Source organism: Esox lucius, chromosome 3 (assembly GCF_011004845.1).
Source record: "Esox lucius isolate fEsoLuc1 chromosome 3, fEsoLuc1.pri, whole genome shotgun sequence".
NCBI classification, from domain to species: Eukaryota; Metazoa; Chordata; class Actinopteri; order Esociformes; family Esocidae; genus Esox; species Esox lucius.
The window spans coordinates 14,585,247-14,599,386 of NC_047571.1; the positions used below are offsets into that span (position 1 = coordinate 14,585,247).

At 43.8% G+C, this 14,140-nt stretch overlaps 1 protein-coding gene across 10 annotated transcripts in view; it reads right to left on the reverse strand.

The window, feature by feature from the left end:
- Nucleotides 1–14,140, reverse strand: part of LOC105018876 (zinc finger protein 521) — a 110,700-nt gene that overhangs the window by 37,867 nt on the left and 58,693 nt on the right. The window contains exon 6 of one of the 10 annotated variants that reach the window (XM_034290120.1): nt 12,570–12,767. The exons of the other annotated variants lie outside the window; for them this stretch is intronic. Within the exon in view, the coding sequence (XP_034146011.1) occupies nt 12,673–12,767 (95 nt within the window). The 3' untranslated portion in view covers nt 12,570–12,672. Of the gene's footprint in view, nt 1–12,569; nt 12,768–14,140 lie in introns of those variants that run through there. 10 annotated transcript variants of the gene reach the window in all.

Consider the following 14,140-nt stretch of genomic DNA (forward strand, 5'->3'; position numbering starts at 1 on the left):
GCCAGTCCGCGCCAGTCTTTCTTTCTGCGGATTCATTTCCTCTCCCTAGGCGCCCCCCCCCCCATACACTCCCATTCTCTCTCGTGTTGTTGGCCCAGTGATTCAGTGCCTTGCATTAAGAGCAATTCACCTGCCTCCGGCGTCCCAGTGGCCAGGCTCCCCCGGGGAAACCAGGTGGAGCATAAAAAAAAGTTCCACATATGGTAAAGTCAAGCTGCTCGGAGGCTGCCGAGTGTCTGCTATGGGGATAGAGGCTCCTAAAAGGCCCAGCTGGTACTTGGAAAAGGGCTTCTGCATTACTACACCTCAGTGCCTGTTTCGGCTCCCCTTTGGAAAGTGTTGGCCGGCGCTCAGCATTACCACCAGCCATTTTAGATTTCTCCCTCTCCATATATCTCCTCCCTCCCTCCATCCCTCCAACTGGTTCTGTATCCAATTGAACATTTGGTCCTCCACTGCTGGTTAATCAAATTCCTCCATCTGGCCCTGTCGTCCCCGTGGAACACAAAAGGTGCAGCCTGAGCCCGGGTCCAAGTGCATATTGGGAAGAAGGGAGGATGGGATGGTGGGATTGAAGGGTGGAGGGGAGGGACTGCCTCCCTAACTTACCCAGCCCAGTCAACTAGATCAGCAAGGGGAACACGGGCCAGATCGGAGGGGATCGTTTTGGGCAAAAACGGAGCACGAGGGAGAGTCATGGGACCCCGTCCTGCTGTTCATATATAGCTCAGAGAGATACGGAAGGAAGGGACTGAGGCCAGGCATGGCCGTAGGAGGGCTTTATGGAATTATTGCTGTATTTGCATACACTGTAGATCAGGGATTGTTGAGTATGAAAACCGAATGTAGTTATAAGGGGGTAGTGTTGTGAATTAATTCATGCTATTTAGTCTCCCTGGCAGAAGGGGGAGCTATACTCATAACACACAATTTCAGGAGGGGATGAATGCTAAAAAATGAATGTTGATGCATGGGAGTTTGGAAAGTGGCAGTTCACAGAAAAGCTAGGATTTGCTGCTTGGCTCCGTACACAATCTTCTCCCCAGTCAGAGAGCAGCTGAACACCAAAGCCGGCACTCTGATCAAAAAGATCTACCTTAAGATATCACACAAAGCTTCAAATGATCTTTTAAACCCCCCAGGAGTGCGTAAAGCCTTCAGAAAATATCTCCTTAACTACATATTTATCAGACTACAACTGTCAAAAAAGCAGGCCAGCTGTGTCGTCAAATCGGGTTCAAAATACAATCCCCCCTTCAAAATACTTCACAGGCAGGAGTGGCACAACCATTACTTCAGTCACACTTCTCACCTGGCATCTTAGAACTAGAGCCAAAAGGACAGCACAGACGGCCACATGAAATGTGGCACGTCATCAGAACAGTAGGTGTTGTCCAGATAGTTGTAGCTCTATCCTATAACATCCAATGGACAATTCCTACTCTCGTCCAAGCATCTCATTTCCCCCTGCCAGGTGGCAAAACATGTGTCAATAATTAAACTGCTTTTACATAACAGGATACAGGAACATAATGCAATTTGCCAGCCATATTTCATTGGGCCTTTACGGAAGCACATGAGAGACAGTAATTAATCAAACCACTGGAATATGTGAACGGCAATCTCCAACTAATGGCACTTACAGGGATTGGGTCCCTTAAGCGCCACGTTGTCTCTACCAAATGAGCTCCATTCATTTTGTCATCCGCACTGTATCAGTTGATAAACCGGTGGCGTGGTTGTGGACGTTAAACCACAGAACAACCGGTTGACGTTAGGGTGGTACAGCTGTAGAATGACAACGTGATGTAGTCAGCAGGCCGGAACCCACGCAACTCACGTCACTGGATACCAGGATGAGGTAACTGGATCTGGACTTACGAACAACGGTCACGTTTACGGACAAATACCTTTCAGGAAACGTAGGTCTTGGACTGCCAACTGCAGGCACCAGGTGTGTAATCAGAGGAGAACTATGGCCCTGATATACTGGGATCAACAGCTGGCTGCAGCGATAGTCAATGGAGACGCGTTGACCAGTAGACTGAAAGGCTGATGACGTCTCACTCTTCGCATTACCGCGCTGGAATTCAAGACATTCAGGGGTGGGAAGGACACTGATTTGAATGATCTTGGCTTGACCTCAAACCTGAGTGTTTGTTCTATATTGACTTAACCACACCAGGAGGCTAAACCAAACCACTGGCTCCCTCACAGGGCTCTCCGGAAGACCATCATTCACTGCTTTTAGTGGCTTTTTGTAAGGAGACGGTCCAAGTCTAAATGGCACCCATGTCCCTAAAAGTGTTTCTCATCTCCCTTCTCTCCCTCACTTCTTCCTCTCTCTATCCCTCTTCACTCTCTCCAAAGACCTCCCCTAAGTGCAGCATCTTGTTTCAGTAACTCAGCCAGGACTGAGATAGGGAGGGGGAAAGAAGAATCGATTTCTCTCCCTCTTTTCCTCTATGAGTTGCTATAAGGTTTCTTGGGGGGGTTCTGGGGTATTGGACAGGACAACGTTATGGGAGTGTCATTGTTTTTAAGGTCATTGTTATGCCAAAGAATCATCATGACTGTTGTTTGTATCTGGCAACAGAAAAAAGTTGGCCTGCCATTCGGATACCTTTCAGATAAAAACACATAATGGTCAAATTATTATGAAAGGGATAATATATTCAACTGGCATTGATACAGAATATATAAAGCACAGTTAATAGTGTTATGTAAAAGTAGGAATAAGAGTTCCTTGTACAGGTTTGTGTACTTAACATATTTTGACTGAACATTTTCAGCCTGTATTGTAGGCCAACATTCTAAAAAACCATTAGGGAGCAAGCTTTTAGTAAGGTGCATAGGTAAACCCCTGATCTATAAAAAGACAAGATCACTAAATAATTCAGATAAATGCCTTCATGATGACTTTTTTCTGTATCATTTCAAATAGAGAGCTGAAGAAAGAGAGTGAGTATGTTGGAGTGAATGTGGAAAAATATACGAGAGGTTCATAACACGCAATGTAGCCCGCGACTGATGAACAACTGATGAAAAACACATCTGTGGCCTGAACTTTTTTCACTAGCAAATAATAGTAAAGTTAGTATAACAAGGACAACAGAATGACAAAACGCAGCTAGAACCAAGCGAAACAATTGGACCACCGCCCCTTTAAGACTAATCAGGACTAGGCATGGCCAGTGCCGGCTTCATTCCAACCCCCCCCCCCCCCCCCACCCTGGCCTCCTTCGCTGTGTGTGGGTTCAGACAGTCTCTAGGGGCCCCAGTCCCATCTTTGCATTTGGCCCCCTTATGGATTCTAATCTTTCACTCTGGGTTTCCACTGTCTGCTGCCAAGCCACACTAGGACTTTAATTCTTAATGGCGGACAGTGAATTCAAGTCAAGCTTCTTTTCTGATTTCCCTAAAATATTCCAAGATATTCTTGAAAGAATCAATTAAAATCAGTACGATGATTAGTAGCAGAAACACAGCAAGCCACAGAGCCATACACATACTGTATTTCAATATACACCACATATGCTGCTTGTATTAAGACTGGAGAGCACAGCATAAAACAAAGATGGATATAGTAGCAATTGTTTATCTTTTCTAGTGCGACACCCAGGGATAGATTAAGAGAGAGGGCAGAGGTCAGCGTCATTACCATTCACTCCTCCCTCTGAGTCAGACAGTGCAAAGACATGCATTGGCAAATTCCATGGCAGCCATGTATATTACATTATCATAAAGCCCACAAGGGCTAACCTTTCGTTCAGTTTCATTTGATTCTAAGAGTTTCTAAAATCATCCACAATGCTGAGCTGACAGCCTCGCTCAATCTAGGCCTGTGTTGTTGTTTGCCTTTCAGTCTTGTGACTGCTCTTGCTAAAGACATGCTATTCCAAAAATAAAGTGTCAGGGGACGTGGGGGATCATTGAATCACACTGGCTAGAATATCACATCATCTGGAAAGTGTCTGGCTTCAATATCAGACTGTTTTGACAATTAGATCTTTAAGGAGAGGGCAGTTTTGTCTTTGGTATATTCTATATTTACATGGTCCAAGCAATATCCCTTTGTTTCTTATCAACGCCTAAAAATGATAACCTGGATTGTAATTGTTTTATAAACAAAAGAAAAACCTAAAATCAAATGAAGCACTGCAATTTCACTATCTGACCATTAACAATAACATGGCTACAGTGTTACCACTACACACTCTCCATTATGGCTCTGGTATTATCACCTGTTACAAACTGCCAGCATATGCAGCTTCAGAATACGCTAACATTCAAGGTGACAAATGCTAAGAGGGTACAATGTCATGTCACAATGCCAAGAGACCAGGAAATGACTCTACATAACATCTATTTTTCATCTGGGCTGGCAGAGGCAGCCTAATGAAGAGATCTCTATGGGATCCCAACCCCACATTCTGGCTGGTATGCGCGTAGCCTTGTCATGACAAAACGGTGATCCTGATGATAAAAGGAATGGCAAAGAATGAGCATGGAATACAAAAAGAAAGGGAACACTGTGACTTATAGAGAAAGAGATGAAAAGAGAGAGAGCAGGGAGAAAATGTGTCAGGGCCAACGCAGACAGAAAAAAGAAAGACAGCCTGAAACAGAGAGTGAATGCGAGAGGAAAAATTGTTGAGAAAAAGGGAGGAGAACAAGACAGAGAGAGAAGCGGGATAGATAGAAAGGGAAAGAGAGACAGAGAAATCTGTGAATTTCCCCCTCTGTCTCCGGAGACCTCCCTTGATGCCAAGCATTCATCATCCAGCCTCTAATATCAGTTATTCTGTGGCTCCTCTGCTTACAGCAGAATTAATTTCGGCTTTAATTACTCTCATCGGCGGAATGCTGATGAAGGAGAGGGACCAGGCATTCTGGGACCCGGGCCTCATTCCGACGCTTTAATTTGAATGAATTCCACCCGGAGACGCTGGCAAACAACTGGCAGCCGAGCCCGGGGAGTCACTCTGGGACCGCACAGCACCGCGAGAGGAAGGAAGAACGGCAGCCGTGGCCCTACGAAACCTACTGTGTGTTTGTACGCGAGTGTGTGTGTGTGTGTGTGTGTTTGTTGACGTGTGTGCGTGTGTGCGCTAAAGGACTGCTATAGGGTGACTAGAAAATCCAGGGAGACAAACTGAAAAAGCAAACAATTTCATGGAGATATACTACGAGGCAATCCTAGAACTCACCACTACATTGAGACAGAGAAACACGTTTAAAAGTACTGAGGAGAACAACGGTTAATTTCAATATGTGCATTAATAGTTGATTTTATTTTTATGGATAGAGCATATTTTAGCATGCAATAAGTTTAAGTGTTTTATATAATACATTTGGTACCAATATGAAAACCAACTAAATGCAAACTCTGCCTGTATGCATAATGGAACAACAGCAAAAATGCATATCACAGAAAAACAGTCAAAAGAGAAAGGGGGAGAGCGTTGAAATTGACTTTTCTCCAAGCCAGCAGGGTAGTTACAGAATGCAACATATTGGATAAGGATTGTGATTGATTGTGTGAGTCTGCCATAGTGATTCGTTTGATTAAATGTAACCACGGGATTCTCTTCCAAGTCCTAATGAAGCAGCAATTTGAAACAGGGAAAGGACGAGAGCGAGCCAGACAGCCTACAGCTAGCTCCTCACACGCACACACACACACACACACACACACACACACACACACTGTCTCCGTGACAACCACAACACACTGTACAGAGCTACTGGTAACAGAGTAAGAGTTGTCCACCCCTCCCTGACCTTGGCGTTATGTGAATCATGACCCCCAGTTGTCAGAGGATCTACTACTCTGTGACTGCAACTATGGCATTCACACAGTTAAGTCTCAGTCAGTGTGGACGTTTGGTGAATGAAGAAGCTCTTGTATGGTAATGTCACATTGTCTGTTTTTTTCATGTTTAATATATCGCCCAAAATTAAACAAATAATTTGAACTATTCTGGTGGAGTCTAATCTCCCCACAAATTCTGTATTACTGCTCCGCTGTTAGAACAGTGTGCGGTAATGGTAACATGGAAATTCTCAGTGTAATTACGTGAAATAAATCTCTGAAGGGAAAACATAATTTCCACCTCACAACAGAATAACAGACTTATTATTAATAAGTATGCCAATATCGCATAAGGGGAAGATATGTAAGAAATGGGTTTGGTACTATATAATATTTGACTTTTTAATTATTTATAGAGCATGGTCATTTTTCAACCTATGTATCTGCTTACATTTTTATTATGGTGTAAACATACTGTAAGTTTTTAATGCAAAAACAAATCCATGACTTTCATCGACACCTACACACAGAAAATGTAGCCTGATACAGCTAGTTTTTATAAAAATACAAACTAGTCCAATCAGAAGTCTTGGTTGTAGCAGCGACATTTGGTGACCCTAACAGCCCCTGGACAGGTGGGTGATGGCCTGTGGCCCCAGTGCAGAGTCAATTTTGGCACCGACCCCTCTCCCCTCCACCATGATAAGCAGCTGGGTCACAAACACTAAGCACATTAATATCTTCTTAATGATAATAATCATTATGGCATAAGCACCTTCCCCAAAGCGGGCCGCCTTGTGGGAAGTGCCAGGTTAGCATCATTGTCGTCGTTAAGGTAAAAAACAGAGATGAAATGGCTCCTTTAATGGGCAGTATAGCTCACAGCACAGCCACCACGATAATGACAACCAATGCTAATGCACATTAGTGACAGGCTTATCGGCCTAATGACATTTCTTAAAGAACATAGTCTTTGCAACCGTAACATCTATCAAAAACACTTGACACATATGATCAACATTTTATGACTGTACACAAACAAAAGACAATAAGATGGATATATTAGACCAGGAAAAGAGCCAACCTAACACGGCGTACACTCCACAAAGTGGTATTAACTAGTTTTCTCTCAAAACGCCTCCTTCGAATGTTGTTTATGGACACTGTACTGGATTTTACGGCACAACTCAACCACCGCCTTCCATGGCTTCCAGATCCACAAAGCCACCACCTCCTCATAGTCACTGGCCTATATCCTCCACCCGCCTCATTTAATATAACTGTCACTGTTCACCTATTACAGGCCATTATCTGTCTCATCCACGTTCATTATTGAAGCTAATTATCTGTTGTCCTCTCTGCTCCCCATTGAAGGAGGACTACATTAAAAGTCTCTTACTAACTTAATTAGTAATTATAAACGTTAAAGATTAATCAGATGGAGAGTGGCTTAAGGTTGGCGTCTCAAGGCGCTGGTGGGACAAATGGAAAGACAAAGGGGCCGCGTCGCCACAATGTTCACTCTGAACCCAGATGGAATGAATAGAGGAACAAGTCAGAACATTCTACTGTCAAGAGGATTTCTACCAGCCAGTGTCTGATCTGAGGTCTACCAGTATTAGCTTGGAACCCCATATTACTGGCCTATTCAACTGCAGTTTGTAAAATATTTTCTTTTTAAAGAGTTCATCATTTGATGCTGTCAATGTTTTTTGATTATCAGAGACATTTTATGTTTTTAGTGTATTGAAAGAAGCAGGTCTGAAATTTCAGTGGAAGACAATCCCATTTTATCAGCCACTGTCCCCAGTAATCAGAAGCAATTCTATTTTGTACAATTTCATTATATATCCTTTAATTTCTGTAAACAGAAATCTCAGAAGTGTTTACTAACAAAGCTAGCTGCCTTGCTTTATTGGAGCAAAAGAAAACATTTGAAGATGGAGCAATTGTGTATTAAATGATGCATAGTCTGTAGTGCAAGAATTTCATGGATATTGTCACACAATATCCAGACTGTCTCATACATTCTTTAAATCCCCTGATTTAGATCGTGTGTGTGTGTATATATATACACACACACAAAAGTGCCAAAAGTGTCAATATTTTGCGTGGCCACCATTATTTTCCAGCACTGCCTTAACCCTCTGGGGCATGGAGTTCACCAGAGCTTCAAAGCCTCACAGAGCTGGTGGATGTTAGAAACCTTGTGCTCCTCCACCTTCTATTTGAGGATGCCCCAAAGATGCTCAATAGGGTTTAAGTTTGGAGAAATTCTTGGCCAGTCCATCACCTTGACACTCAGTTTCTTAAGCAAGGCAGTGGTCGTCTTGGAGGTTGGGGTCGTTATCATGTTGGAATACTGCCCTGCGGCCCAGTCTCCGAAGGGATGGGATCACGCTCTGCTTCAGTATGTCACAGTACATGTTGGTATTCAAGGTTCCCTCAATGAACTGTAGCTCCCCAGTGCCGGCAGCACTCATGCAGCCCCAGACCATGACACTCCCACCACCATGCTTGACTGTAGGCAAGACACACTTGTCTTTGTACTCCTCACCTGGTTGCCGCCACACACGCTTGACACAAACTGAACCAAATAAGTTTATCTTGGTCTCATCAGACCACAGGACATGGTTCCAGTAATCCATGTCCTTAGTCTGCTTGTCTTCAGCAAACAGTTTGTGGGCTTTCTTGTGCATCATCTTTAGAAGAGGCTTCCTTCTGGTGACGACAGCCATGCAGACCAATTTGATGCAGTGTGTGGCGTATGAGCACTGACAGGCTGACCCCCCACCCCTTCAACCTCTGCAGCAATGGTGGCAGCACTCATACGTCTATTTCCCAAAAACAACCTCTGGATATGACGCTGAGCATGTGCACTCAACTTCTTTGGTCGACCATGGCGAGGCCTGTTCTGAGTGGAACCTGTCCTGTTAAAACGCTGTATGGTCTTGGCCACCATGCTGCAGCTCAGTTTCAGGGTCTTGGCAATATTCTTATAGCCTAGGCCATTTTTATGTAGAGCAACAATTCTTTTTTTCAGATCCTCAGAGAGTTATTTGCCAAGAGGTGCCATGTTGAACTTCCTGTGACCAGTATGAGGGAGTGTGAGAGCGATAACACCAAATTCAACACACCTGCTCCCCATTGACACCTGAGACAAATGTGAGGGGTGTACTCACTTTTGTGAGATAGTATATATATATATATATATACATACATCCATATATATATATATATATATATATACATACATCCATATATATATATATATATATATATATATATATATATATATATATATATATATATATATATATATATATATATATATATATATATATACAAATCTCTGGAAAACCTTTAGAGACCATTGCACCTTTTTCTTTCCTTTCCAAAAAAGTGGAGGAACAGAAGGGTAAAAATGTGTTCCTCACTCAAAACTTTCCTTTTCAACTTTTTTGGAAAAGAAAGAAAAAGGTGCAGTGGTTATATATATATACACTCACCTAAAGGATTATTAGGAACACCATACTAATACTGTGTTTGACCTCCTTTCGCCTTCAGAACTGCCTTAATTCTACGTGGCATTGATTCAACAAGGTGCTGAAAGCATTCTTAAGAAATGTTGGCCCATATTGATAGGATAGCATCTTGCAGTTGATGGAGATTTGTGGGATGCACATCCAGGGCACGAAGCTCCCGTTCCACCACATCCCAAAGATGCTCTATTGGGTAAAAATCTGGGGACTGTGGGGACCATTTCAGTACAGTGAACTCATTGTCATGTTCAAGAAACCAATTTGAAATGATTCGAGCTTTGTGACATGGTGCATTATGCTGCTGGAAGTAGCCATCAGAGGATGGGTACATGGTGGTTATAAAGGGATGGACATGGTCAGAAACAATGCTCAGGTAGGCCGTGGCATTTAAACGATGCCCAATTGGCACTAAGGGGCCTAAAGTGTGCCAAGAAAACATCCCCCACACCATTACACCACCACCACCAGCCTGCACAGTGGTAACAATTTTGGTGAGCTCGTGCAAATTGTAGCCTCTTTTTCCTATTTGTAGTGGAGATGAGTGGTACCCGGTGGGGTCTTCTGCTGTTGTAGCCCAGCCTCAAGGTTGTGCGTGTTGTGGCTTCACAAATGCTTTGCTGCATACCTCGGTTGTAACGAGTGGTTGTTTCAGTCAAAGTTGCTCTTCTATCAGCTTGAATCAGTCGGCCAATTCTCCTCTGACCTCTAGCATCAACAAGGCATTTTCGCCCACAAGACTGCCGCATACTGGATATTTTTCCCTTTTCACACCATTTTTTGTAAACCCTAGAATTGGTTGTGCGTGAAAATCTCAGTAACTGAGCAGATTGTGAAATACTCAGACCGGCCCGTCTGGCACCAACAACCATGCCACGCTCAAAATTGCTTAAATCACCTTTCCTCCCCATTCGGACATTCAGTTTGGAGTTCAGGAGATTGTCTTGACCAGGACCACACCCCTGAATGCATTGAAGCAACTGCCATGTGATTGGTTGATTAGATAATTGCATTAATGAGAAATTGAACAGGTGTTCCTAATAATCCTTTAGGTGAGTGTATAAAATCAGTGGTGGACTGAAAGGGTATACATATAAATATATTTATACATATATTTATATATATATGGTGCTTTTAAATATTGAGAATGGGACGATTTAGTCTCATTTAGTCTCACGGCAATGCCTTCTCACATCACTGAAGTGTGGGGTTATTCCAAGTCAACCCATGTCTTTTGTGTGTTAACGCTTACATAATACCAGCATGCTAACAATTGTTGTAAAGCAACACATACATAATAATCCACATAACAAGGTTGAAATGGATTCCCTCAATTAAAACCATGACACAGACTAAATCTGTGCCACTCTGACAATTTCACCTCAGCAGGATCAAGTAAATGTATTAGCACTGAAATATCAACATTAATGCTTAATATGAAATGCAGCTTTCATCCTGTGAGTTCCTGTGTGAGTTCCATTAATGAGGAAGGAATCGCCCAGGACCATCTTCTCTCTCAGTGTTCCGGAGTGTGTTGACGACGAAGCCAGAGGGGCTGCAGTGAGAGAACGGAACCGGAGGAAACTAGGAGGAACTTTCTAAGATGAGGAGCTGATGAGAGGAAGAGTTGTGGAGGGATGAATTCTTTTTATTTTCTTCTATACAAGGTTAAGAGTTAAAGTGAGTAGAGTCTCCTGTAAGAAACAAAATACTTAAGTTTGTATTGATCTAAAGAATCATGGCACTCGTTTGTAGCCTATAGTATAATCCTTAGATCAGTATGTCAAACAAAAAAACAAAAAATAATTCACACGTCAAACAAAAGAAATCTTTAGAAAAAAGAGAGAACTGCTGGTCCTTTGACTGCAAAGGAGCAAGCAGAGCTGCTATCACATGGGACACAGGGCTATTACAGAGAGCTATAGAACATTCCACAGGGTTCCTCCACTCTGCTCCATGCTGGCCACAGGCCATCGTAAAGGTCTTCACTGAGAGGGCTAGACTAAACGCCTCACTTGTTTCATCCACAGACCCAATGTCCGGTACGACCTGAAGAGGCAAGGAGAAAATAGAACACGGCACTGACTGCTACTGAACGTCTGAGGCTTCTGCGACGCCAAAAAGATGCGTCTGTTGACATTCAATTTGGGAAATAGCATGAGACAGGGGAATGACACCACCCGATCAACGTAGAGAAGAGCTTTATGAAGGCCAGCTAGGAATTTGAAATGTGACCCCCCTCTCTCCCCCTATGAATGACCAAGACATGAAAAGCCCGTCTTTATCAAACACACCAAACATGTCAAGAAAGGCTCTAATCAAACAACACACTGTAACATGTTTGTGTTCAATGCTTTGCCATCTGGACTCATAACAGCAAGAGCCCAATAGCGCGCTCATTCTAAAAACAAACACGCATAAACACCCAGGACCCGATTCCAACTTCAGCTAGCTCTATTTCTCTATCTACACACCACTGTCCCTGCAATCTCGCTGTGTTTAGCTGCGGCATCGATGGTCCATCTCTCCGCTCTGCGTTTGGCTGGCTCTGTCCATCCACGCCTCTGCGTTATGCTCCGTGGGTTTCGCTCTATGGGCGTCTGTGGCCTCTCCTCTGGCCGCCCGTGTCCATTTGCTCTGCGGGTATGGCAGGCCTGAGCTGACAGATGGCAGCCCCTCTCCTCCGCTCCTGCTCCGGAGTAACACAGTAACTGGTTTTTTTCCCCCTCCGACGTTGACCTTGCCACAGCCAGCCAGCAATCCAGGCTGGCACTCGGCCTGTCGAACAGGAGGGTAATGAAGTCCGGTGCCGCTCACATGATTATTAAGGCTTTGACGCCGGGGGGGCCTTTTTGAGGGGCTCAGCCTCAACCACCTCCCCTCCCTTCGCATCCCATGTCTGTCGTTCGCACACCGAGCGCCGATGAGAACAGTCAGTCGTTACACAGCACTTTGGAAACACTCGGTACGTGCCATAAAGAGTGTTCCAAAACTTTGCGGATTCCTTGGGGCGCATCTCTATAGCTGTTTGTTGCTGGATACTAGCCACATAACTTAGCTTATGATACGGCCATGCCTCCGTGACGCTTTCTTCTAATGCATTCAGACTAAAAAGTTATCTTACATCACCACTTGGCATTTACAACACAGCGTTGGTTAGAACCTGCAGTTCTCCCCACGCAGGCCAGAGGGAGGCATCTCTCTCCAGGCATGCTCAGAGTCTGGGTCACACTATTGCAAGGCCGGTCTGGGATTTGAGAGGTGTGGTTTGCAGTGTTGACCTTTACTAAGGCAGAGCTGTCTGTTTGCACTGGTCTCTTAAGCCGCCTCCCTGTCTGTCTGCTTAGCAACCCCCTCGGAGCATGCAGGGCCGCACTGCACATGCTCTGAGGTCCACAGTGACATCCCAGAACCTCCAGGGAAGAACAGGGACATAGAGGTTAATTCTGATCATCCAGTATTTATGGAGCATTTCAGAAACAAGGGTTAGCATTAACACTCTAAAGGAGATTCCTCCTGTATATAAATAAAACATAAAGGACTGGAAGAACAGGAAGGATGAGCCGTCCACCTCAAGCACATTACCAATCAGCAGAGAAACCCAATTGTCTTGTGTGGTAGCTGGACTTGAGCCACACCAGCCAAATTAGCCATTAGGTTACTTAATGAAAGGTAATATTATTTTAAAGGAAAGCACCCAAAAAATGTACATGAAAAAAAACCGATTATGTTGGTTTCATATGTGGCTGATAACAACAGTGTATTAAAACCGTATCTCAGATGGATTTGGCTACATAAAATCACCATGGTGACATGACACCAGTCTGCCAGTCACAACAGTCCAGACGTTCTTCGCCTCAAAAGCTTGTGCAAACAAACAGTATGAACTGGGGGAGCAGCAAAAAAAAATTCTCACACATTGGTGTATTCTGTGAGGTGTGGGGAAATGTCAAGAAAATCTATAGATAAGGACCAGGTGGCCTAGCAACCAACCATTCCAATGGTGATGTCAATTACTGTACCTTAGCATTACAACAGAAATACCTTTCTAGGAAGGCTACATTAATTGCGATGCCGTAAACCCTTTTTTTTCCCTCTGAGTTTGAGAACTCTTAAAAGGAAGTAGCTACAATTTAGTCAGGTAAAACCGGTGCAATTAAATGTGTTGAAATGAAATCCTTTTTTTTGCAGTCTGTTTCTTTATTCTTCTCATGGACTCCACATTATTCAGGCAGGGAGGTATAATGTAATGGGAAGGAAGGTGCGCGTAATTGCATATTAGCAGCAGCACACTCGGCTGCGCAGGAGGTGACTGCGCTAACGAACGGAGAGGCGTTATTATTAATCACCAATTAATAAAAAAGCAGGCTAGAAAATCACACACATTCAATCGGCACACAGTACGCATGGCTTCCTTTTGTTTCCAATGGCTGGTCTGGGCTGGTCGGAGGGAGCCGGCTCTGTTCTCTTATTTATTTCATAACATTGATTCGGTTCCTGTTGATCTGGTGTGCCGTGTTGACTATTGGGTTTTACAGTCTGATCCAGCCCCCGGAGGAGTGAAATGAGAAGCTCCCTCCGCCATGTTTGTTAACAGATTACATGTGTATGTGCCTTATGAGTTCCAGAGCACAGGAAGCATATGTTTCGCTGCTATACTGTCCTGTAGTAATCAAAAGCAAATTGAGGAGGAATTCGGGCCAGGAAACTGGCCACAAACCCAACACTAAAAGCATCACATATCTTTATGCACCATGAGAAGGAATGTCTTGTAATGGAGGAGTAA